The sequence below is a fragment of the Trichomonas vaginalis genome, chromosome I (genome assembly GCF_026262505.1).
Source record: "Trichomonas vaginalis G3 chromosome I, whole genome shotgun sequence".
Lineage (NCBI taxonomy): Eukaryota > Parabasalia > Trichomonadida > Trichomonadidae > Trichomonas > Trichomonas vaginalis.
The window spans coordinates 26436297-26461641 of NC_067203.1; the positions used below are offsets into that span (position 1 = coordinate 26436297).

At 31.6% G+C, this 25345-nt stretch overlaps 6 protein-coding genes, 1 non-coding gene and 3 pseudogenes across 10 annotated transcripts, besides 2 other annotated features; 5 read left to right on the top strand and 5 right to left on the bottom strand.

Moving 5' to 3' along the window:
* Window positions 1-11376: part of a mobile genetic element that runs on past the window's edge.
* On the top strand, window positions 805-1700 carry TVAGG3_1054010 (annotated as a pseudogene). Its single transcript has one exon. A coding segment is annotated over exon 1 (896 nt).
* TVAGG3_1054020 (phage tail repeat-like family) lies at window positions 3669-4940 on the top strand (the record flags this gene model as incomplete). Its single annotated transcript, XM_051255828.1, has 1 exon — window positions 3669-4940. One exon carries the CDS (start codon window positions 3669-3671, stop codon window positions 4938-4940), a length of 1272 nt encoding a protein of 423 aa, XP_051081402.1.
* Window positions 6001-7158, bottom strand: TVAGG3_1054030 (uncharacterized protein; the record flags this gene model as incomplete). The annotated part of the gene is made up of 1 exon (XM_051255829.1): window positions 6001-7158. The coding sequence occupies one exon, from the start codon at window positions 7156-7158 to the stop codon at window positions 6001-6003; it is 1158 nt and encodes a 385-aa protein (XP_051081403.1).
* TVAGG3_1054040 lies at window positions 7289-7884 on the bottom strand (annotated as a pseudogene). Its single transcript has one exon. A coding segment is annotated over exon 1 (596 nt).
* TVAGG3_1054050 (uncharacterized protein) lies at window positions 9231-9896 on the bottom strand (the record flags this gene model as incomplete). The annotated part of the gene is made up of 1 exon (XM_051255830.1): window positions 9231-9896. One exon carries the CDS (start codon window positions 9894-9896, stop codon window positions 9231-9233), a length of 666 nt encoding a protein of 221 aa, XP_051081404.1.
* Window positions 11377-11446: 70 nt separating the features above from the next.
* TVAGG3_1054060 lies at window positions 11447-12128 on the bottom strand (annotated as a pseudogene). The gene has a single exon. A coding segment is annotated over exon 1 (682 nt).
* Window positions 12129-15109: 2981 nt separating this feature from the next.
* Window positions 15110-15157: a mobile genetic element.
* Window positions 15158-17327: 2170 nt separating this feature from the next.
* On the top strand, window positions 17328-18296 carry TVAGG3_1054080 (protein serine/threonine kinase protein; the record flags this gene model as incomplete). The annotated part of the gene is made up of 1 exon (XM_001312606.1): window positions 17328-18296. The coding sequence occupies one exon, from the start codon at window positions 17328-17330 to the stop codon at window positions 18294-18296; it is 969 nt and encodes a 322-aa protein (XP_001312607.1).
* A 199-nt stretch (window positions 18297-18495) lies between these two features.
* TVAGG3_1054090 lies at window positions 18496-18569 on the top strand. The gene has a single exon. It is a non-coding gene; the product is annotated as a tRNA-Asn (tRNA).
* A 1812-nt stretch (window positions 18570-20381) lies between these two features.
* Window positions 20382-21128, top strand: TVAGG3_1054100 (uncharacterized protein; the record flags this gene model as incomplete). The annotated part of the gene is made up of 1 exon (XM_001312605.1): window positions 20382-21128. The coding sequence occupies one exon, from the start codon at window positions 20382-20384 to the stop codon at window positions 21126-21128; it is 747 nt and encodes a 248-aa protein (XP_001312606.1).
* Window positions 21129-21450: 322 nt separating this feature from the next.
* On the bottom strand, window positions 21451-22692 carry TVAGG3_1054110 (proteasome regulatory particle assembly; the record flags this gene model as incomplete). The annotated part of the gene is made up of 1 exon (XM_001312604.1): window positions 21451-22692. One exon carries the CDS (start codon window positions 22690-22692, stop codon window positions 21451-21453), a length of 1242 nt encoding a protein of 413 aa, XP_001312605.1.
* Window positions 22693-25345: the final 2653 nt, after the last annotated feature.

Here is a 25345-nt window from a genome sequence, read left to right on the forward strand (position 1 = left end):
TATGATTAATGAAGCATTGAGTGATAATAGAAATGCTCTATCTAAGGAAAAATTAATGAAAATTCCATATTCTGAATGTTACTTAAATTCAATCACTGCAGCAATTGGTAAACAAAAATAAAGGTAAAACATTAACGATATTAAAACAAATTATCATTATTGCTAACACTTCCCCCTATTCACATGTGTTAATTTATATCAACCGTTCAGGTTCACCTTCAGATGATACATTTGAATCTTTAAAGCATTTAATCAAAATTCCAATTATTTATTTATCACAAGAAGAAGCAGAAGATTATTTAAAAAACTTTTTAATGTATAAAGAATTATATAATACAATCAAGAAGCAAGGATTAGAGGATAAAATTATTGATAAACAAAGGGATGAATTATTTGAAACACTTTCTATTTCAAATTTTGATAAAGAATTTTTGCATTCACTCATTTTTCTAGATGATGCCGTGAAATCAAAACTAATAACAAATGAGAAATCATATTTTAATCAGTTATTAACTCAATGTCGACACATTCAGTGTTCATTCTTCATGGCTGTTCAATATTTCAAAGCATTAAGCACAAACATTAAATCAAACCTGTCCACCCTTTTCATTTTCAGTGGGTTTAGTCGTCAACAGTTGAACGTTATGCTTTATCAAGTGAATTTACCAATGAGCATTAATGAACTTTACACACAATATCAGCAATTAGGAGAACACGGAAAAATAATAGTTGATTTAAATAAAGGTTCCATTAAATTCGAATAACTTTTTATAATTAATTTTTATTTTTTATTTATAATTAAACATGACAGAAATAGCAAATCTTCTACAGGTTCCATTAAAACAAGGGACAAACAAAAGGGGTGCATATAATAGAACTATGAAAGTTCCTGATGGAATGAAAGAATTAGTCCACATTGTTGCCGGTCTTCAAAAGGATGTTAAACAAATGAGAAACGTTTTAACATTACCAGAAGCTCAAGCATATGCCAAACGTCATGGACCAAATTGGGAAGCACATGAAGCAGACATTACGGGTCCAAATGGAAAACCTGATGGTATAAATGAAGTTTTCGTTACTGATGGTCAAGGTAATATTAAAGTCATAAATGGGTATAAATTAACTGTATCTGATTATCCTAAACGTAAAGCATATAATGAACATTATCCTATGCAATTTGATGAAAATGGAAAAGCTGTTAAACAATACATTGGAGAAGGTGAACATGGTCCAATTAATTCATACGTTAATCCATATTCTTATTTCAATGAAGAATTAAATGCTATTGAAGAGGGACCGGATGGATTACCACGATATGTTAATCAGTTTGATGGTCAATATGCAAATTTGAGACCTGAAATTCAGCTAAGAAATTCTTTAAAGTTGCTTTATTCGATCCAGTGTTCAATGAACAGAAAGAAGCAATGAAAGCAGAATTTAAACCAATTCAAGTGGCAAGAATTTCTTCATCTTCACTTTCAGAAGCGTTCAAGGAATTGATAAAGAAACCACTTTATTCTCAACAAGGTTATAACTTTGATTTAATTAAAGAAAGTGATAAACGTAAATTAGAAAAATCAGATGGTTTTAAGAATGCATGTAATGAAATGATTAAAGATATTGTAAATGATAAAATAAGACTGGAAGAAACTCAAATCAATATCAATAACATAATTGGTGCAGTTACAAAGAAAGTATAAGCAAACAATGATGAACCTTGGGATATTACCGTAACAACTAAATAAAACTTTAAATATATTTTTCTTTTTTTTATTCGATTATAAATGAGAAGACGTTTCACTAGTCAAAAGAACACTAACGCAAAAGCAGAGATTACGGTTGGTTATAACGTAAATGATGATAAATCACGAATTATTCAAAATGTTAAAGTTAATGTTAGCCCTGAATTAACAAGGTCAGCAACTCAACCAAATTTATTAACTCGTGACTTACCGAAGAATGAAGAGAATGAAGAAAACCATGAGAATGGAGACCCAATCATTTTATCTGAACCTGGTAAAGAACCCGTTGAAATTCCCACTTATCCAACATACCCAGCACCACTTGATAACCCATATAAAATAGACATTAATTCTGAATTAATGAAAATTTACCGTGATATAATAACTAATAATTATGATTCAATAATAAATTTAATTGACCAATCCGGTTTAATTATTTTACCTTATGAATCATTAATTCACATTATCGCCATTCTTTGTGATGTTCAAGATTCAGACGTTAAGATTCAATTTTTCATAGATGATGAGGTTTCATGCTGCGGAACAGTTGCAAAAATAAATCCTATAAAGGATATTAGCACAATTAAGATATCAAAGAACGGAACAACAACTGAACTTCATTTAACATATAATGATATTTATAAAAAATAGTTGATGAATATAAAATATCACTTGAAAAATTCTTTGTTAAGGCTATTTAATATTCAAGCATTAACATTATCGAATAATAATCCTTTGAATCATAATCAATAATAATTGACCTTTCATTCCAGTTTCTATCGTTTGTTTTATTTCTTTTTGTTCCCCACTATCTGGATCGGTCATTGTAATTGTTTTTGTTATAGTATCAGCTTTATCTTTAACTTCAATCTTTTTTCCATCGGGATATTTAAACCAAAATTCCAAAAATTCGATATTGTCAATCTGTTCATATTTTAATCTATCAATTACATTTTTAATACCATCTGAAAATCTTATGAAATGGTCATTATATGGGTTTGATTGAACTAAATTTGAATGAAGTGAAATATAACCCGATGATGAATATGACATTGACTCATATTTTCTGAAAACACTAAAATTTATAACATGAATGAATTTCTTATTCGTTGAATTTATGAATTCTTGAGGTAATCTTATCCTAGTTTTATTTATCACTGGAAAATAACGCTTTACCATATTTTTAATCGTAATAAAAATGTCAATTATCAATATTATTTCGAATAATAACTGTGAATATTAAAAAGTTAGGAATTTATAATGTTACTCTCGTTTCTGTGAGTGGTAAATTTAATCCATTCTTTTAGACCCTTCAGATTATATATCATTTATTAAAGATGACCATGAAAAAATGTATGATATGTATATAAATAATGTGATAACGAAATGGGATATTAACATGATTTTAAGTTATTTAAATGAATCATTTATCATATGGTATGAAGAAAATTTTAAATCAAAACCTGATAAACTTTTTGAACTTGATGAAATAAATAACCTTATTAAATTCCCACTGAAAATTAAATTTTGTACTCCTCATCTTCGTTCATTGTTGGGGATATTAAATTTTGAAAAAGATGTTGGGGATGTTTGTATTCTGACACTGGTTCCAATTTCATTTTAATCAAATGTGATAAAGTTAATACCCCAATGAGATTTTCACATCAAACATTAGACCCTAACTCTTACCCATCAATACAAAACATTTTATCCATCAACTTAAACACATTTTCTTTATCATATCCGTTTCAATTATCCGGGAATTCATTTATTCTTCATTCAAAAGATTTATCAAATATTAAATTTAGAGTAACTGACCTATTTGATTGTGATTTAGAATTCATGAATGAAATATTATGGCAATTTCAAATAGAAAAAATAGGTGATGAGATAACGGATTAAATATTTATTTTTAAATCATAATAAATGATTAAACAACAGCAACCACAACAACTTAAGGCACAGACCATTACATACGCCATATATGCATATAATTCAAAGACGGCAGAACAAACGCAAAGGTTGAAATATGGAGATTTGGAGATAGTATTGAAAAATGACCATTTCGAATTCGTTTGCAAAGGTGGTGCAGTGATATCAAATATAAAAGAAATTTTATTTATGAATTCTAAAATTAAAGGTATAACGGATGATATAACATCAATTCCACCAGAAGAACAAAGATATTACGCATTAAATGCATTTCCTAAAGTTTTGAAGATTGGAAGATTTAATTTAAATGAGGAATTCATAAAAGGTTTCCTAAATGACATAATGGAGAAAGCAGATAAGGGACTTGTGGCTAGTGAGTTAATGAAGAAGGCAGATAAGGAATATGTTAATGAAAAAGATAATGAAATTATAGAAAGGGTTGAATGGTATCATGAATGGACATCAAAGATTTTAAAAACTAAAGCTGATACAGGATGGGTTTCAGGATGTTTAGACCTTAAAGCAGATAAAACTTATGTTAACGATGAGTTAATGAAGAAGGCAGATAAGAACCATACACATACAAGTTTTACAACTGTTGCTATAGAAAGTATTGAAGGAACGGTTGAAGAAACTGGTGGGGATGCATTATATTGTGAACCTCCTAACTTTCCACAAGGTTTAACATCGGATGACGACATAACGACGATGAGAAACATTAGATGTAAAGATGTTTATGTCATGAAGGATGAACATAATATTAAATTCACTGCTCAAGATTTATATGACAAGAAAGCAGACAAAAAAGAGCTTCAAACATTAAAGACAGAAATACTTCAAACATTATATCCTATAGGCTCTATTTATACGTCAATGAACTCAACAAATCCAGCAACAGTTCTGGGTTTCGGTACGTGGGAACAAATAGTTGACAGGTTTTTGTATTGTGCAAACTCTTCAAAGGAAACAGGAGGAAGTAAAACGATTTCAGGTGAAAATTTACCTGCACATAGTCACTACATAGATTTAAGTACATCTCAAGCGGGTTGGCATAAGCATAGATATTGGGATTGGTCAGCAATGATAAAAGGTAAAGGATATGATGTTAAAGACAACGTTAAGTTTGCTATAGATTGTTACTGGAGTAACACTGAGGGAGGAGGAAACCATACACATCGCGTTTCAGGATATACACAAACAACGGGACAAAGTAAAGATTACATGCCGCCATTTATGACTATATTTGCATGGTACCGTGTTAATTGAATCATTTATTTTTATCATAAACAACCAAAAATATATGTTTACGTTAATGTTTTTAGGTTATTCAATAATTAATTATTTTTGAAGAACTGAAGGTGTCACCAGGTCACCATGTGTCACCAGGTCATTTAACTTCTCTGAAAAAATGAGACAACATGACATTTTGACAACAACACAGGAGGAAGGCAGTTATGACTTATTTTTGAAGAACTGAAGGTGTCACCAGGTCACCATGTGTCACCAGGTCATTTAACTTCTCTGAAAAAATGAGACAACATGACATTTAGACAACAACACAGGAGGAAGGCAGTTATGACTTATTTTTGAAGAACTGAAGGTGTCACCAGGTCACCATGTGTCACCAGGTCATTTAACTTCTCTGAAAAAATGAGACAACATGACATTTAGACAACAACACAGGAGGAAGGCAGTTATGACTTATTTTTGAAGAACTGAAGGTGTCACCAGGTCACCATGTGTCACCAGGTCATTTAACTTCTCTGAAAAAATGAGACAACATGACATTTAGACAACAACACAGGAGGAAGGCAGTTATGACTTATTTTTGAAGAACTGAAGGTGTCACCAGGTCACCATGTGTCACCAGGTCATTTAACTTCTCTGAAAAAATGAGACAACATGACATTTAGACAACAACACAGGAGGAAGGCAGTTATGACTTATTTTTGAAGAACTGAAGGTGTCACCAGGTCACCATGTGTCACCAGGTCATTTAACTTCTCTGAAAAAATGAGACAACATGACATTTAGACAACAACACAGGAGGAAGGCAGTTATGACTTATTTTTGAAGAACTGAAGGTGTCACCAGGTCACCATGTGTCACCAGGTCATTTAACTTCTCTGAAAAAATGAGACAACATGACATTTAGACAACAACACAGGAGGAAGGCAGTTATGACTTATTTTTGAAGAACTGAAGGTGTCACCAGGTCACCATGTGTCACCAGGTCATTTAACTTCTCTGAAAAAATGAGACAACATGACATTTAGACAACACAGGTACGAAAAAGAGGAAGGCAAAAATAAATTCAAATCATACTTTATAAAGCTTCATTTACAGGTATTTCATCGTCAGTAAATGAATCCTCATTATCGTTTGGTTCAACCTGTTTATATAATCCTTTCATTTCTTCTTTCAAAACATAACACCATGTTTGTTTACCATCTATTCTTACCTGTTTCCTATCACATTTATCCTTAATGCTCATTTGGAAATTCTTGTCTTTCATGTCTGATGGTTTGCAGAATAGAGCATTTTTACACGTCATACCTGCACACAATTCATCATAATGTGTATTTATCCATACATCTAAAGGATTTGTTGATAACTCGATTAAATCTTGTTTGGCTTCAGTCATCGGAATGATTCGTACATTAAATGATGAAAGGTCATATTGCATAAAATATGTTAAAAGGTTATCATAAAATTCCTTTGTGCATGAATCCATTAAATTCTTGAAGTAATCAAATTGACCCTTGAATTTACCATTAACCCTTAAAACTACGTATCTTCTGTCTCCAACTTCAATTTTGACAGGGTAAACGTTATTAGTTACGAAAATGAAGTTTGCAACGTTCTGAGCAGTTCTTCTGGGTTGATTCTTTTCATTAATTCTAATCTCATTATCCGTTATAATTGATTTCAAAGCGTTGAAGTTTGCGAGTCTATCTTCACCAACATTCTTGAGTTCATTAAGTACAAGAAACATTTTATTCTCAACTACCGAATTGAAATTACCCGTTAACTCACTTATTTCAGTAATGTTTTTGCATGAATAACCAGCGAGAAGTTCAGAAATAATGTCTGTAAATCTGTTTTTACCTGTTCCCTGAAGTCCTTTCAAAATAATTGCTGTTTCATTCTTGATTCCAGGATGTTGAATCATTGATGCAATCCAGCCGAGAAGGTATTTATACACTTCATCGTTATTATCACAAATGGCTTCTTTAATGAAATTCATAAACATCTCAATTTTTGAGTAATCAAGCTTTTCAAGAATGTTGTATTTATAACCCTGAAACGTTGAGAAAACATCTGGAGAATCAGATTTAAAGCAAACACCCTTAACGGTTAATGAAGACAATTGATTTAATAGTACATCCCATGCTGTTATTGTTTTACCTTCTTCTTTAAATAATTTAATCATTTTGAGTGACTCTTTCATGTTTGACTGAAGAACGAATGATATTTGATTCATTTTGTTGTGGATATTATAATCCTTTTGAATGAAATATTTGTTTCCACAATCTACAAAACGGATTACACGTGATAAATCCTCAATTACTTCAGAACTGTTTTTATACTGATGATTTTCAGCCTTGCGTCTAATATCTGTTATCAAAAACGAGTCATCAAGTTTGATATCAAATGTTATTTTTGGCTTACGTAATAAAGGTAAAACATATTCATCATAATATTCCTTTTGATAAAGTTTTAGAATCTTCACCAAAACAAATGGAGAAGTCATTAAATGTGCATATCTACCACGTGCTTTTTCAAAATTACTTTTTGCATTTTCTGTTAAACTGCAGAAGTTATAAACGTTATCGTAGGCTTCATTAATTAAATGATTAGGTAACGAATTAATAGCTTGAAACAGTGTGAATAATGTAACTTCTTTTTCTAAATTCATGTTTCCACCGTCATTATGTACTTCAAAATCACAGATGCCATCAACTATGCTCTGAGCTAGTTTATCGTCAATGTTTACATCTTTGTTTTCATTCATGATAGTCTTTATTTCTTCGTTCTTCTGTTCAACTCTTACCTTAATATTCAAATCATTTAATATATCATTCACTGTTCTGGTTAATGTTGAATCATAACTTCCACGAATGAATGAGTATGTATTGATTGGTTCTGTTGCATTCTTGCGAACTCTTGAATCAGCCATAACCACTAATGAACGCTTTGAATCATCCATTGAAGTCATTATGTCGATATCATAATCATTGCAGGAATAACATTTAATCATCCTGTTCGAAACTGCATAGAAGAAATTAGTGTTGCAATAAATGTGAAGACCTCCTGAAGCGGTTTTAACGATAACATCTTTATCCGAAAGTTTTGATAAAATGTCTTTTCTAACTGTTTCTTTAAGTTCATCATTGTACGATTTATTGATATCAACATCTATAATCGTTAAATTTGAAATTTTATTTACTAATAAAGCCATACCAGTTTTCCTTCCTCTTCCTCCATCATGTTTGAGGTAGTTATGTAAATCAATCATGTTTTCACCAATTCTTTCGTTGAGGGTTTTAGTTTCTGCCACAACTAATTCCGCAACTAATGAATCAATAACTTTTTCATCAGAAACGATATAGTTGTTGTTGTTTGTTGCTGTCATTTATATAGGAATAAAAAAATAAAAATAATTTTAAAACTAACTTTATTTTTGGGCTGCATCATATTTTCGTAAATGTTGTCTAAATGTCATGTTGTCTCATTTTTTCAGAGAAGTTAAATGACCTGGTGACACATGGTGACCTGGTGACACCTTCAGTTCTTCAAAAATAAGTCATTATTGAATAACCTGTGTTGTTGTCAAAATGTCATGAGTTAAATTACCTGGTGACCTGGTGACACCTTCAGTTCTTCAAAAATAAGTCATAACTACCTTCCTCCTGTGTTGTTGTCTAAATGTCATGTTGTCTCATTTTTTCAGAGAAGTTAAATGACCTGGTGACACATGGTGACCTGGTGACACCTTCAGTTCTTCAAAAATAAGTCATTATTGAATAACCTGTGTTGTTGTCAAAATGTCATGAGTTAAATTACCTGGTGACCTGGTGACACCTTCAGTTCTTCAAAAATAAGTCATAACTACCTTCCTCCTGTGTTGTTGTCTAAATGTCATGTTGTCTCATTTTTTCAGAGAAGTTAAATGACCTGGTGACACATGGTGACCTGGTGACACCTTCAGTTCTTCAAAAATAAGTCATTATTGAATAACCTGTGTTGTTGTCAAAATGTCATGAGTTAAATTACCTGGTGACCTGGTGACACCTTCAGTTCTTCAAAAATAAGTCATAACTACCTTCCTCCTGTGTTGTTGTCTAAATGTCATGTTGTCTCATTTTTTCAGAGAAGTTAAATGACCTGGTGACACATGGTGACCTGGTGACACCTTCAGTTCTTCAAAAATAAGTCATAACTGCCTTCCTCCTGTGTTGTTGTCAAAATGTCATGAGGTTAGAAATGAGGTTAGATCTAACCATCTACCCTAAAAATTATTTTTGGTGAATTCAATAAAAATAAATGGTTCATTTACTCACAATATTTTTGTACAAAACAACCCCAAGCTTTTAACTTCTTTTCTGCAGCTTCTAATGCTATCTTAGCGAGTTCATATTCTCTAAATTCTCTCTTTAAATTTTCTTGTTCCCATTGGTCTAGTTCGTATGGAGAATCTCTATAACCATAACATATCTCACGTTCATGTTCTAATTGTTTTTCGCACATTTTTCCAACTTCTTCTTCAAACAAAGGTTTAGCATTCTCTACTGTATCTTCAAGTTCTTCTTCATCTAATTTCTCATGAACTTTCTTGTCTATGGAGTCCATAATATCTTTGACATAAAATGCATACTTTACAGAGCACCATTCAGCAACAAAATGAACGAGGTCAGGATGTATGTAAATACCTTTGAATTCATTTATAACACCCTTAGTAAGCTCATAAAATGCTTGTTTTGAGGTCGAGCCACTTTTGGCTCCACCGTATTCATTCATCCAAAACTCAAGAATTTCCTGTATTTTAGCACTATTGAGAAATCTGTTTAAATGGTTTAACTTTCCTGCTTCTCTTGCCATCTTTGTTGCATTTATATAACCATCCTTGTCTCTACGTAAGACTTCAATACCGTTATAAGTGCCTTTTGTGAATGTTTCGCCATTAGATTTGTTAGTGAATGTTTTTGCTTCGACTGACATTTCTGTTCTTACATACAAAATAAAAGAATAAAAATAATTTTAAAACTAACTTTATTTTTGGGTCATTTACACTCATTCCGATGAAGTCATAACTGCCTTCCTCCTGTGTTGTTGTCAAAATGTCATGTTGTCTCATTTTTTCAGAAAAGTTAAATGACCTGGTGACACATGGTGACCTGGTGACACCTTCAGTTCTTCAAAAATAAGTCATAACTGCCTTCCTCCTGTGTTGTTGTCAAAATGTCATGTTGTCTCAAACTTTAGAACGGCATAATTTAAATTTTTATTTTTATCATAAATGGATACCCCACAAGCTCAAAATTTACCACGAATCATAACAAGGGAGGAAATGATAAAAATGATGCAAGAACATGTTAAAAATAACAAACCACTAAAATTGAGAAAATGTGGTTATGCAGTAATGATGGAAAGAGAGATGTTGTCGAAGAGGAATAAAAATTAAATTTGGATTGAGTTTAAAAATTCATCTTTATTAAATTCATCTCTTCCAACCAATTTATTTATTCTATTAAATTCTTTTATTTTTGCTTCACTCAGTTTAATGATTGAACGGTAAGTTTCTAATTTTTCGATTATTTCTTTATCGTTTTCAACCCCACCGCATTGCGGCTTCTTTTTGTAATAGCATATTTTTGATTTAATTTTGTTTAGTTTCTTTTTATATTCATTGTCTGGACTCTTGACTGCTTTGTTGTCACTCATTTCTTACGAAATAAAAAAATTAAATAATATTTAAATATAATGGAGTAATAAAATAAATCGGAATTTCTATTAATTTATTGTCAACTTCAACTAATGCATTGCCGTTAATATATCTAACAAATTCAGCTATTGTGTCAAATCTTCGTCTTCTTTTTGTCATTGATTTATCAGTTTTTCCATAATCGAGATGAATCAAAACTTTATCCCCTTGTTTAAAATTCATGAGCCCCGAATTAATTTGTTCACGTTTAACATCATTCAACCTTTCCATTTGCTTTCTAATATATTCCCATTCTTTTGAAATATCATTTTTCATTTCCACCGGTTTCATGTTTATTGTTCTATGCCATGTATTATTATAATAATATACTAACTGCTGTATGATGGAGTCATGATTTCCATCCCAGTATATCTGACCGTTAACCCCTAACGCATCTCTAAGAGTTCTCATTACCGCATCAACTATTTTATTATGAAACGTATATGGAGAGGATGAGAAGTAAAAATTAATTTGTGGAAAATAATGAGTCATAGCTGCCTGAAATCCTTTATCACCATCACCCCTGATATTATCTACTCTTTCATGATCTAGTAAGTATTGAATAGCTCTTCTTGTTTCCTGTTCTGTTTTCCCTTTCACTGGAATGCAATATAAATATCTAGTGTTAATGTTAATGGCAAATAAATAAGTAACGTTTCCTTTTGAATATTCCAGATGATCGATTTCGTATGAATATGGATATGGAGCAAATGAAGGGCGACTAAATTTTTCCTTTAACGGTTGAATTTTTGGGTCAATTGGTTTATTTAATATCTTGAAATCCTTTTTAAAATCTTTTTGTTTCTTTAATGTTTGAAATGGATATAATAAAGTGAATGATGAAGGATTAACTGAAGGAGGAGGCGGTACTGTCGTTGGAGGTTTTGGTGTTGTAAGTGGTTTAATTTTATCTGCTTTGATTTTGGATTTCATTCCTTCCTTCATTAATTCTGGATGTATTTTATTCATTTGTTTTAAATATGCTGTATATAAAGGTTTGATATACTTTCCCGCTTCGAGTTTATGTTGAAGGATGAATTCCAAAAGTTGATCTTCATTTAAAAGTCGGGCTGAATATGGTTTAACTAATGAATCATAAATTAAAGCTTGTGCATCATTTATGGTCTGAAGGACATGGTGTTTTGTGGCTCAGGATTATATAATTTATATAATTCATCAATATCTTCTTCTGTTAATACTTTATTTTTGAAATCTTTCAACTGTTTAAGCTGTGATTTAGTTTTTCCCTTTGAATATTCATTATTTTTAATTTTGTCTTTAATTTTAGAAATTATTTTATCATGATATTTCAAAATTTCATTTTTATAATATGGATAATAATAATCCATATCATCACCCGTTATATTGTTATCATATTTTTGGAGATATGCTTTTAAATCATAATAATCAAGAAAATTTTGATTAAGTACTAAATCAACAATTAAAATTTTTAAATCTGTGTTATTCATTTATATAAAAATAAAATAAATGTTTAAGGGTGCCCATCATTCAACGGTTCCTTTTGTCTCTTCTGTGGCATTTCATTAAATAAATGGCATACAACATCCATTTTCACAACATACAGCCTTAGTGTGTGCTCCTGTTAATGCAGTCTTACCGATTGTTAAGCGAGTCATTGACCCATTTTTAAGTTGTAAATTAATATTCTGACCATCAAATATCAATTTATCATTTATTATATCCAAATAATTTTTAGGTGTTAATTGTTTATTTTGTCTTAAACTAACACCTTTCATTTTTTGTGCAATCTTTTTAAAATCACTTCCATCAATTGAACCGTTGAATGATGTATAACACTTAGGACATAAAGCAACCATGTTATCACCTTGTTTCTCAATTGCTAAACCCAATAACTTCTTCTCATGTGCTTTTTCTTCAGCTTTATTCTTTAATTTAGGTTTAAATTTCTCATCAAAACAGAAGAAATCAAATGGTGCGAATTTGAAAATGTTTTTATCATAAAATTGTTTATCGGTAACAATTGCTTGAAATGCTTGAGTGTTAGGAAGACTTGGATCGCCAGCGATTGCCCAATAAGATGAATCAGTATCACCTTCAATGATAAATGAAACCAATTTTAAAAATAAATGGAACAGAGGAGGAAGAAATAAATGAAAGTGAAAATGTTCAACAAAAAATAAACGTTGTTAAACCAATTACTGAAACAAAAATTTTTTCATCTGTTGAAGAATTTAATGACTATTATGCTAATAATAAAAAATTATTTGAAGAATTGACAACATGTAAATTGAATAAAATGTTTAAAGTTGATGGATTCAAAATTTCAAAAATAAAGGGGGTGGTTAGTTTGAAATCTATTCCTCAATCAAGAATCACCTCATTAATGAAAATAGATGATTTAACAAAAAGAATAGAAGAGATTGAAGAAAGAATGAATCAAATAATTGATTTCATAAATTCAAATAATCATTAGTTTCTAATTTCTTTTTACCCGTTTATGAGGTCTTTGATTATGACTCCATTGATTCCATTCATGATTTAAACAATGTTTAATTAATCGTGGAATAGCTGACATCATCTATATATAACTTCTTTTGTTTCATTATGTATGGGCTGAGTGTAAATGTCTTACAATTTTGAACATTTTTAAATCTTGATTTATTCAAAAACGTAAGAATAAAAACCGTAAGAATCATACATTTTTTACTTCATATGTTAAAAAAAATGATACAAAATCGTTCAATATTGTATGAATTCTTACGTTTACAAAAAAAGTCACACAACCCGTCATATCCTACTACTGAATTTCTTATTTACGGTTTTAAAAATAAATATCATATTCTAAGTGTATACACTACGTAGATATATTTTTGAGAGTCAAAATAGCATTTGTAACTGTTTTGATTATAAAATATGTTTGACTATTTTTGAGAGTCCGGCGATGTTTTTAAATTGTGAAAGTTGAAAATTCTGAGGTTGCAATTGTGATTAAAACGTTAAAAATTGAAAAGATTGTTTTTGAGCATTGCGATCATTTATTCACCAATTCATATTTACAGTTTTCAATTTACTAAAAATATTACTTCTCAAAAAAATTCAAAAGAATTTTTTAAGACCATTTTACCCTTGTATATGTATAATATCGAATTATTTAAACTCCTTAATTTACTTTAGAGGTAGGGCAACGATAGGTCAAAAAGGCTTCTCTGATAGATTTCCTTGCCTTTTGGATATGCTATAATATATAGCCTAGCATGATAGGATATGATGTCAAAAGTTAGAACATAACTTAGGATCTTGAGAAAAAAGAAAAACAAAAATTACATAAAAAAAGAAAAATTTTATCTAATTTGTTTTTTTGGACCGAATAAGTAATTTTATTGAATTTCAATACGACACATAGATTTTATTATTAGTAATAAATATAATGGTTTACTATTAACAAGGAACTTAAACTAATGAAAATTTGATTTCAAATATTGTATATGATTATCATAGATTACCAAAATATATTGCTATTTATGAGGATATAATATTGATTATTAGTAAATCGTATAAATTTAATAAATATACCATGAATATTGAATGAATTTCTTGATTCATAGGGGTAAAACGCGCTTTTATATGATTTAGACAGAGAATTTATGAGATGTAAATAACACAATAAAGGTTTATATTGAATATTTTCTAAAAATAAATCGAAATTATAAAAAACAATACATTTATTCATTGAAACTACTTGGACAAATATGAAACAAGCATTCAGGCAATACTTTTGAGACTTCAACGCATCTGATAATTTTTATATAACTTCACCTCTTATGCTTAGAGTGGAGGTATTGAGATCGTATAAGTATAGATGAGCTCACATTCAGATATGATGTGTGAACTTCTGTTTTCACTGCAATTTTGAATCAGAATAAACTCAAAACAAGAATAAAATGATATACTCACTCTCTAAATGTGTTCGAGATTTAAAGTTGTATGAATAAAACGATTCATCTTTCGAAGCCTCCCATTTAATGAGAGACTTCGAAAGATGAATGTATTCATGTAGATGAAATACTATATATGACCATGTGTGATACTAAAGATATCAAAATGTTCATTTTTAAGTGCAATAGAAGGGTTATCTCTCGTAAAATCTCAATTTAAGGAAGATTTAGAAAGAACTCCTTTCCTAAGTAGATAGTGTGTGGTTTCTGTCTTTTGGTTGATCAGGAACTATGAAATTAAGTCGGACAGAAAGAAGTTCTTTCCAAAACAGACTCCAAATGAGTTGTTCGAAAAGAACTTCCTTCTGTATATGGATAATTGTAGTTACCGCACTGAAGTATGTGATTGTGATAATGGAGTTCTCGATAAATCTAAAATCGGATTAAGATTAATTGAAAACTCAAGTAATTCTTTGAAATCTTGTGTTGTCTGGCACTATAATAACCAAAGAATGAGAATATTATGTTGAATGATGAGTACGTGTGCTCGGCATTCGCCGAGCGAATTGAGTTTAACGTACTATGAAAAGTGACAAATTTGGGCTTTTTTTCCTAGGGTTATGATCTCTTCCTTTCTGCTCAATACGACAGAAATGAAAGAATGAATTTGTACTCCCTAATTGATTACTACAATCTGTATCTATCTTTAACATAGAATTAGCTGCATTGTGATTTATACTCCAGAATTATTCAATTTAAGATCAACCTCGTAAATTTTAATCATATTGCACAATACTCCTACGTTGAGATAAGAACATGATTATACATACCAAAGCCCCATATTAAAAATCAAAATTTAGCACCTCCATTATGCAACCACATTATTCGTCGCAAATAAGTATATTTACGCATATTATGATGCATATTCACACAACTCGTATACATGAAAAGTTATTAAAATCAGACAAAATTATTGCAATAAGGAAAAAAACAACTTTATTATATATGTTAGTAATGAATTACAAATATTTCTACAAAGAATGCTCAATACTTCATATAATCTTCGAATATTTCTTATTACAAGTTAATACATTTTGACTCGAACATGATAAACAAAAGCTGACACGCTGATTACTACATTTATGAAAATATAGTACGTTTCCATTCATCTGTTTACTTGTTTTTGTTGGAATAAAATCATTTTTTTTTCTTTCATGAAATAAGAATTTTGCTGCGAAAGCAATATCTCTAACAATAATTAATACATTACGTCAACTCTGGAATGAGTATTTATCAAATATGATATCAAAATCAAAAATTAGTTGTTTTTTATGAGTAAAAACGATGTAAATTGATTATTTGACTAATTATCAAATACTTTGATTTTCCAAATTTTTTTCGAAATTGATTTTTTCATGTGAAAATTCAAATTGTTTAATTTCATTTTTGAAATTTTGAATTTTTTTTGGAATTTTGAGTTGATCAATTCAGCAGAATTGATAATGCTATTGCTTTAGGGCATACCACAAGGTGATGAATAAAAGGTGAACATTAACAAATTATTTTAAATCACAAATATCATCCTCATCAACTTTAATTCTAAAAAGAACTGTACTGAATTATGAAAATGCATGATTTACATTATTAAAATCTTTGAATGAAAATAGTACAAGATAAGTTTTTATTCATTTTTAATTAGATTTAAACGAAAAACTACTCCATATTAAAATTTAAGTCGAGAAATCGTATTTTGTTCTTATTTGTTAGCATTTTGTAGACATTCTAATCTTGAATTAATTTGTTACATGATATTATTAACAAATTTAACTGAAAAAATATGTTAATATGGAATAAACCATGATTATATAAGCTATCAATGCTATATATACATATGTAAAAGATTCATATTAACCTAATTAACAAAAATGATAGATTTTCATAAAGGTTCAATCTAGGTTCGTCCGAAAATTTTGATTTTTATATAGAAGACATAGTTTCATATACATAATTAAATTTTCAAACAAATTTGATCATACCATTTATTAAGCAGGATAGTATATTAATTACTATCAGTATAAAAATATAAAAATGATTATATTTAATTATTGCATAATTTAGTCAAAGAGTTATAAGCCTCAAGTGATCGTTATCACCTTCAATGCACGTATACTTTATTGATTCATAGATATTTAATCTATGTTTGACATGTTGTTGTCGTCATTCGTTTTGTTCCCATTCTTCCTAAGTTAGAATTAGAGAATACACCATCCACATCATCTAATTTGGTCCTCAGCGATAGATTGGTTCATTTTGGAGGAGTCCCATCAGACAGTTTTCGAGCACCAAATATCAAATTTTAATGTATACAAATCTTTAGTGATTTATCTCTTTTATGATGAGTAAAAGGTTTCTGCTCATCAACATTTGATTTCCGACATATATGATTTCTAATTGCAATTATTTACTTTCTTTTTATAATCTAACTCTGTGACTCATACCATAAATTAATTATTGGAAAGTGTCAATATGTTTGGCACAACGCATGGCGGAAGATACCAAACCATGCAGGGAATATGATACGTTTAAGATCTCCGAACTTTTTTTCCAAAAATTTTCTATCGTTGCCCTACCTCTTTTACTTTAATTTCAATTGAATTTCATTAAATTTATTTTCATCGATAACTCTTTCTTCTGATTTGTCATATATTTGACCTCTCATTTTTCAAATTTTACTCATTTTTTTGAATCAAAATGGAAGACGAAGAGATTGCTATTTTTGAGGCACACTCATTTAAATATAACAGTACAATCGCAGAGGGTTGTTTTGGCTCATTGCTCCTTATTTATTCACCCAAAACACAACTCAATTACTGCCTGAAAAGAATACACGAAAGTAGATTTAATCAAACAGATTTACAATATATCGAGAAAATTGAAGATACACCCGAGATAGAACTTTACACGTATTATAAATTTCAAGATTATGTCTACATATTGCAGGATTATTCGCCAAATGATATCTACTTTTTATTGAAGAAGCAAGCAGAATTTACCGATGATCAATTAATGAAATACTGTCATGAAATACTTCTAACAGTAAAGCAGTACCATGACGAAAACATGTCACAGAACGATATTAGACCAACTAACTTCGTTTTTGACAAATTTGGCAGAATAAGGGTATCTAGTATGACTATAAATGCATCATCAGAAGATTTTCATTCATCACCCTCACATACAGGAACAATGCTATTTATGGCACCAGAAGTATTCCGCAAAAAGTCATACGATCCGCTGAAATCTGATATTTGGTCCATTGGAGTTACATTTTATTGTATGGCCACCAAAAATTACCCATATTACGCTACTAATCTCAATACATTTTTGAAGATTTTAAATACTGGCATCTATCCAGTATTTACTGTTGAGAACACAGAATTGAGAAACATAATCATTAAATGCCTAGACTTTGATCCAAATAACAGACCAGCTGTAACAGAAATTCTGTCTATGCCTTACTTTAAGAAGCTTAACACACCATCTCCAATGTCGAAACTTAATGTTATTAAAACAGCTAAATCAACCAGTGAATTACAATCCCCGTTCATGAAAAAAATGTTTCAAGATAGTTCGACAAGGATCTCTCAAGTTCCATTTAGGAGAAGAATGTTCAACGCTAGAAGTATGAAGGCAGAAAAACAAGACCCCACTGTTATTTAATTATTTGATATAAAGAGGCAATTTTGAAATAGTTATTTTTGTAAAATTTACATATATAAACCTTAAATTTAATAATGCTCAATTTGACATGCATAAAGCAATAATACATACCTGATGAAATATACTTGATAAATTTTCAAATTCGAGAAAAATATATAATTTCTATCAGGGAAGCAGCTATTTAATCCTAAATGTGAATTCCTCCCTAACTCAGTTGGTTAGAGTGTCAGACTGTTAATCTGGAAGTCGTGTGTTCGATCCACACGGGAGGAGATTTTTTCGATATGAAGATTTTTACTTTTTTGCTTTGGATAGCGTGCATACAGGCTCTGTACACCACCCTGAAGCGATTTGTAAGTCGAAATTCGGAAAAACTTTTCGAGGATATCAGATATCTTGTTCCATTTTGGATATCCTCCTATACAGTGTTCGCACTGATCTTGTATGAGTGCGGGGGACCGTTCAAACCGGGCGTGGCGGTCCTAGAAGCCCTAAATTCGCCCAAAGCGTGTCCCATTGATGGCCATTCGAGAACCGTTAAAGCCGCAAAAATTCTCTCAATTTTTGATCGCTGTTCGTTCTCAAGCATTATAAAGGTCCTGCGAAGAAGTGGAATCCCGGCCGCTTTAGCGACCAATATACTGATCATTTCATTTTATTTGGTTCAAAGAAGCCCAATCTCATTTTTCTGCCTGATTACCCTTTTTGCGGAAAAGTTGAGATTGAGATACTCTTCATCTTACCCGATTTCTCTTTTCCACCCTGTAACCCTTTTTGGTGGTAGAGACTACAGCAACATCCCGTATGTTGCGGTCCTTAGTCTCTATGAGATAATCATAAGATGTGAGCCCTTCCACCATTTAAGAGAAATGAACCTCTTGTCAATCCGATTGACGAGTTCATATGATAATACAAACGTTTACTCCGTTTCATATTTTGTTCTTTCTGAGACCTTGTTCATTATCCTGTTTAATCTTTCTTTATCTTACCCGATTATTCTTTCCCACCCTGTTTCCCTCTTTGGTGGTAGAGGCCATTGCAACATCCCATATGCTGCGTCCCTTGGTCTCTATAGACTGATCATAAGATTTAAGATTTCTGATAATGCAACAAAAACTCAGAGATACAGCGAGAAAGTTACATCTTTACTGTATATGTTTCCTGTTGAAACTCACCTCATAATCTCTCTTTTCCTTCAAACACAATGCAAAAACCTACAAAGCCTCTTAACACCCAATGGCGAAAGAGATGTAGACCGCACTTATGGTTGGTGTGCCGCCGATGATCATCTCCGTTGTAGCTTGAATGAGCAAATGACCGCGAGGGCAGCTGTTCCCGTGGGCTGCCGGCTTGATATGCAGAGCGAGACTGCATTTGCCTTTCCCTCCCGTTCAATACTCATTTCTTTGTCGTTTATATGGAACTTAGATTCCATGAGAAGATTCGTTCAGATTCATTTCAATACACAGACGATAGCTCTCTCAAGTATCGTCTTGAAACACATCTTGCCGAATAAGATGTGTTAAAAAGACAAGAAAAGATTTAGAAATCAGATTTCATACTACAAACTGCGTGAAAATAATTTCCGAACAAACAATGGCAAATATTATTTATTCCTACGAATAAACTTTGAATTATCCACACGGGAGGAGATTTTTTCGTTTTTGTAATTTTTTTATTGCCGCAAAATGCAAACAAATAAAATCGTTTCGAAGTTTCCAGGTGATCGGTGAACAGTAGTCCGCAAATGCTTTTCGAAGAGATCTCAAATCTTGTACCTTTTTAGATAATTTCCGAAATATAGTAAAAATTTGATGAAATAGTGAATCTTTTATGGAAACTTGCGTTTTGTAATAAGGAAAACTCGAATTACATAAGAATAATAGAAAATACGAAAGTTAATCTTGAATTATGATGATTTCTCGTTGAGATAATGCACTGGACTCCAAAAAGATCCACGATATGGGATCTCCTTGAAAAAAACCTCCGAAATTACTGTTTACCGATTGCCCAGATTCCTCGTAGATTCTGTCTGCATGCAAATCGAAGCAATAAAAAAATTGACTTGTTTTATTTTTTATATTTATGGATCAAACTGATCCAAGGTCTTTCCAAATTGACTCAGAAGCTTTCATCCAATGGGTCATTGGAGCTTTATCCATTATTACTTTTGTAACTTGCATCATTTATTTCTTTGCAAACGAAATTTTATCAGTTATTATTTTTTATTCTGCAGCAGAATCATTCCATCTTTTTAGGATCGTTAGATTTGTAGCTCCAAAATTAGAAATACCTCAAAATGTAACTCAAAAAGTATTAATGTGCCAAGATTTTTACATGTTTATTCTTTGCTTGCTTTTCATTGTTACAGAGAGCACAAATTATTTTGTAGTTCTTGACTATGCTGTAAATACATTAATTGAAAGCTTACATTTCTTTGTTCATTTCTTAGCCCCATGGATGGGTGTTGAAGGTCCATTTGTAGCAAAACTCCGCTCTTACATTAACAATCAATACATTCCAATAGTTTCAGCCATTATTGAAGTTTGTGTAACAATTTCATTCTTTATCCAAGCAATTACAAAGTTTTCATTCACAAACTTAATTATTTTCGTTGGATACTTCTTCTTAGTCATTGTTGCTAGCCTTGCAACAACAGAAGCCCATGGAAGATTTTGGGCAAAGATTGGCCTCTTCCTCCGCGAATTTGCTGCATCTAGAAATGATAAACTTGGCCAGTATGTTGAACTTGTTGTAGAAAAATGTTCTCATTTCGCAAGTGTCGCCCAACAATATTTCCCTAAGAAAGATATCAAAGTTCACCTTCAGTAATTGAAGAAAATTATTATTTTGTTAAGAGATTATTAAAATACCAAATTAATAGCTATCTTTTTGAAATTTTATTTATTTTCATCATTTTTTTTTTCCTTCGAAAGATCATTTGAGATAGTAATATATTTTAAATCAAAACACCTAATTAAAATGAACTAAGAGCATTAATATTTGTTTTATTTCAGTTAATATATCAAATATTTTAAGTTCAAATTATCACAAACATACACGTAACAGTTTTTATTCTTTATTATAAAGCGAGCTATATTTAAATTAAAGTATAACAGTAATATATAAAATAATTTATTCTAATTTTAAATAATTAATCTTGAACTTTCTTCTTCTTAAGGAGTTCAACTATTTCCTTATGTCCATTCATTTCCGCGTAATCCCTTGGTGTCTCACCATTTTCGTCAGTAGTGAATTTTGCGCGATGTTTCAAAAGAACGTTCACAGCTTCAAGATGGCCATTTTTTGCAGCAACATGAAGAGGTGTTATGCCATCGTAACCTGATTGATTTACATCCTGTTTCTTCTTAAAGAGGAATTCGATCAATTCTGCAGATCCAATCTCAGCTGCAGCCATCGTTGGGGTGTTGCCTTCATCAAATTGTTCATGATCCAATTCGCCAAAGACTCTGTAGTTGTAAACGAAATGATGCAACAAAAAGTTTGTAATCAAATCATAGGAATTGAAGAAGTGTCTTCCCATGTATTGCATGGTTTCCATATGACCATGTCTTGCAATGTCATCGGCCCAGTAGTTATGATAATCAACACCGTCAAAGTTATTAAGGATATCTTTTGCAATTTCAACAGAACCACCCATTAATGCTTCATGCAAAACAGATTCGAAGACACCACATTCTTCGCATGAATCCATTTCATCATCGAAGTCATTTTGATGAGCTCTGATGTACTGATAGACATTGATTGATGCATTTGAAGCAGCAGTGCCAAGAAGTGCTTCAATTGAAGGCATTCTTAGCTTCTTTGAATCACCATCTTCTTCATCCTCTTCTTCTTCCTGTTTCTTCTTGCCTTTCTTTGGAGATTTCTTATTTTGGGCAGCAATTTTATTTTGTAGATCTATCACTGATTGCTTGAATTCTTCAACATCATCCCATAGTAAAGCATGATTCATCGTACCTTTTGGATAAACTTGGTCTGCTAGCTCGTCATTGAGATGCTGGAATTGATCTGTAATGTTTTTCGGAATTTGAATTCCAGAATCACGTATATAGTAACAAAGATATGGGTTGGTATTTGGATTGACCTTAAGATTAGGATAATTGGCAACAAATAATTTGTATACGGTGCCAAGCTTCTTGTAACATTTTTCACGAACCTGAGAAATCTCTGATATCTGGTTAAATAGTGTTTGGGCTGGAAAAACATTTTTCTTAATATATTCGTCGATTTTGGTGAAATATTCTTCAGCTGTGTATTTCTCGACATCCCATAGAGCTCTACCACATTCTGCAAGATCTATTATACTTTGTGGAACTTTATGCTCTCTAACTGTCTTTAAACGACCATCATCACCGACAATTATCAAACTCATTTTGAAAAATGAAAGTATGTCCTACTGTTTTTTATCAAAATTCATTAATCATACAAAGAATATAAACCCAATTAGGTCAGGTGAGTGGGGCTTCCAGGCGCGTTGCGCCCTCTAGCCCCGAAGATGTTTAGTATAAATGAAGTTTTTATTCGGAAAATTGTTAGTCTTCTGGTGTGAATTCGGAGGACTCTTCTTGGATAGAGTCTTGTATTTCCTCCTCCTCTTCTTCCTCCTCCATTGCTTCTGGGAAGAAGCCTTCTTCTGGGTCGAAAACATTATATAATGCGTCGCTTTTCACAAATTATATATGTTTTCATGTTTTGTCACTTTTCTGTCACTTTTCGGGTAAAAACATTTTTATTATTATATATAAATGAATTTTACAAAACCACCGTTACCGTTCTTTGAAAATAAGAGTAGATGTAAAGATATTATATTAAGGTGAGTGGGGCTTTGGCTTTGGTTAGCGGTTGAGAATTGTTAATGTTTGAATTGTGGTTAACAGCGTTGGCTTCCATTAGATAAAAATGAACTGACCAAAAAAGACAGATATTTAAATATTTGAGATAAACCGTTTTCGTCAACAGTAACCCCCTCTATTTTTTATTTTATTTAATAGTTACCGTTGGAAAAACGGTTTATCTCAAATATTGAATGAACTATAAACGTTTTTTGTTTTCTATATATACTTTTTTGTCCAACGGTAAAACTTTTTACACAACGGTTTTTGAGAGTCGTCGCCGTTGACTTTTTTGTAGAGCACTCAAAATAGTATAACTTTGTCCGGACAAGTAAGGGTCTATCGTCGCTACAGGAAAAGTTACAGGCGTTCCAAGGAAGTATACTTTGAGAAGCCTTTTCTCCCTTATAGAATGAGATAAGACGGTTATTTTACAAAACTGACAACACTTTGACCGAGTAGTTTTTTGTGCTGAACAAAAAGTGTCATATAAACATCTGTCAAAAACCGCTTTTTAACTTCACTTAAAATGCCACGTAAGCTACGTAAGAATATACGTAAGAGGAAGGGAGCATTGAAACATCCAATAGTAAAACTGACACCACAACAACAGTTGCAACAACAAATGATGAATGACCCCACTATGTTGCAACAAATGTCAAGCAACCCTATGCTTTTAAACCGAGTTATTGGTGCACAGAGTGGAGGTTTAAGAGCGGCACTTTTAGCGAAAATGGCAGGCTATGGTGGAGCTGCAGACAGAACAGCTTATAACCCTCAAAGTCAAATGAATTTGAGTTCACTCAAAAATCAAATAACAGATGTCAAAAAGTCAAACATAGACATACAGAAACAAATAAGTGAAAACGAAAAGAAACTAGAATATGACAGACAGACAAAGAAACTAAATGAGTTAAACGTAGAGAAAAAGAAGAAAGAAGAACAACCGAAAGAACTAAGTACAGAGGAATATGCGAAAAAAGTGTCAGAAAAAGCAGCAGAAGTAGCAAAAATGGAACAAGATGTTATAAATTTGAAAAACCATACTACTCAATATAAAGTACTGAAAGATGAAGAGATAAAACAAAAAGCCATGAAGACATATATGGATAGCGATGAGTATAAAAAAGAAGTTGAAGCAAATGTAAAGGCAGAAAAACTTTTACAGTTGCAAAACCAAACCGTGCAGTATGAAAACTTAGCACAAGAAAGTAAAAATAACGACGCAGCCATGCAAAAGGCAATGAAAAGCGCAGATATTATAAAAGCTAATAATGACTGGTTAGATGCTCAAGCCAACGCTAAAGCAGCCCAACTTATAGGGTCAATAAGGACAAAAATACAAGCGGATGAAGACAGTTCAAATGAAGCTTTAATGAATGCTGACTTTAAGAATGCCTTCGAAGCTCTTCATAGTAAGGTGAAACTAGTGAACGACTTCTCATCTGGAAAGAAACTGAAGTCTGAAGGTTTCGACAAAGAGTTAAGAGAAGTAGCACAAAATATGACGAAAATAACAGATGCAGCAACGAGACAGGCAGTTCAAAGTGCCTATGACGCCGTTAGAGCAGCTGTTGTGGAAAGTCAAGAAAAAGAGTTACAACAGACCAAAACAGACCTAGTAAATGCTTTCTTAAAAATGAAAAGTCAGGTAGGACATTATGCTGCAGATGGAACATATGTGCCAGCTGGTGGAACTTATATACCACCAAACCCTCCAAGAGAAGCACCTGCACCAGGACTACCTAAAACATTTACATCGTCACATGGACACAGACACAGGCATGCACCACAACAACAACCAACAGTTCAAAATCCAGCACAGCAACAACAACCAACAGTTCAAAATCCAGCACAGCAACCAACAGTTCAAAACCCTGCACAGCAACCACAAACAGAGCAAGGACATAAAAGAAGTAGAGAAAAAGGAAACCAAGAATTCTTAAAAATGCTTAAGGAAGATTATGGTTACCCAGATACTCTTGACTTTAGTGACAGATATAAAGAAGCTATTAGAAAGTTCAAGGAAGGAAATACTGACCCGAACCTATTTAGCTTTATGGTTCAGCATAAAATCGGATATAATCTCAAACCTGGAAAATACAAGCTCGCAAAGGGATATGATTTAATAGCATATCATCCAAATGACATGAATGAATTTACTCCGAGATATTTGATGTCAGAGCTAAATGA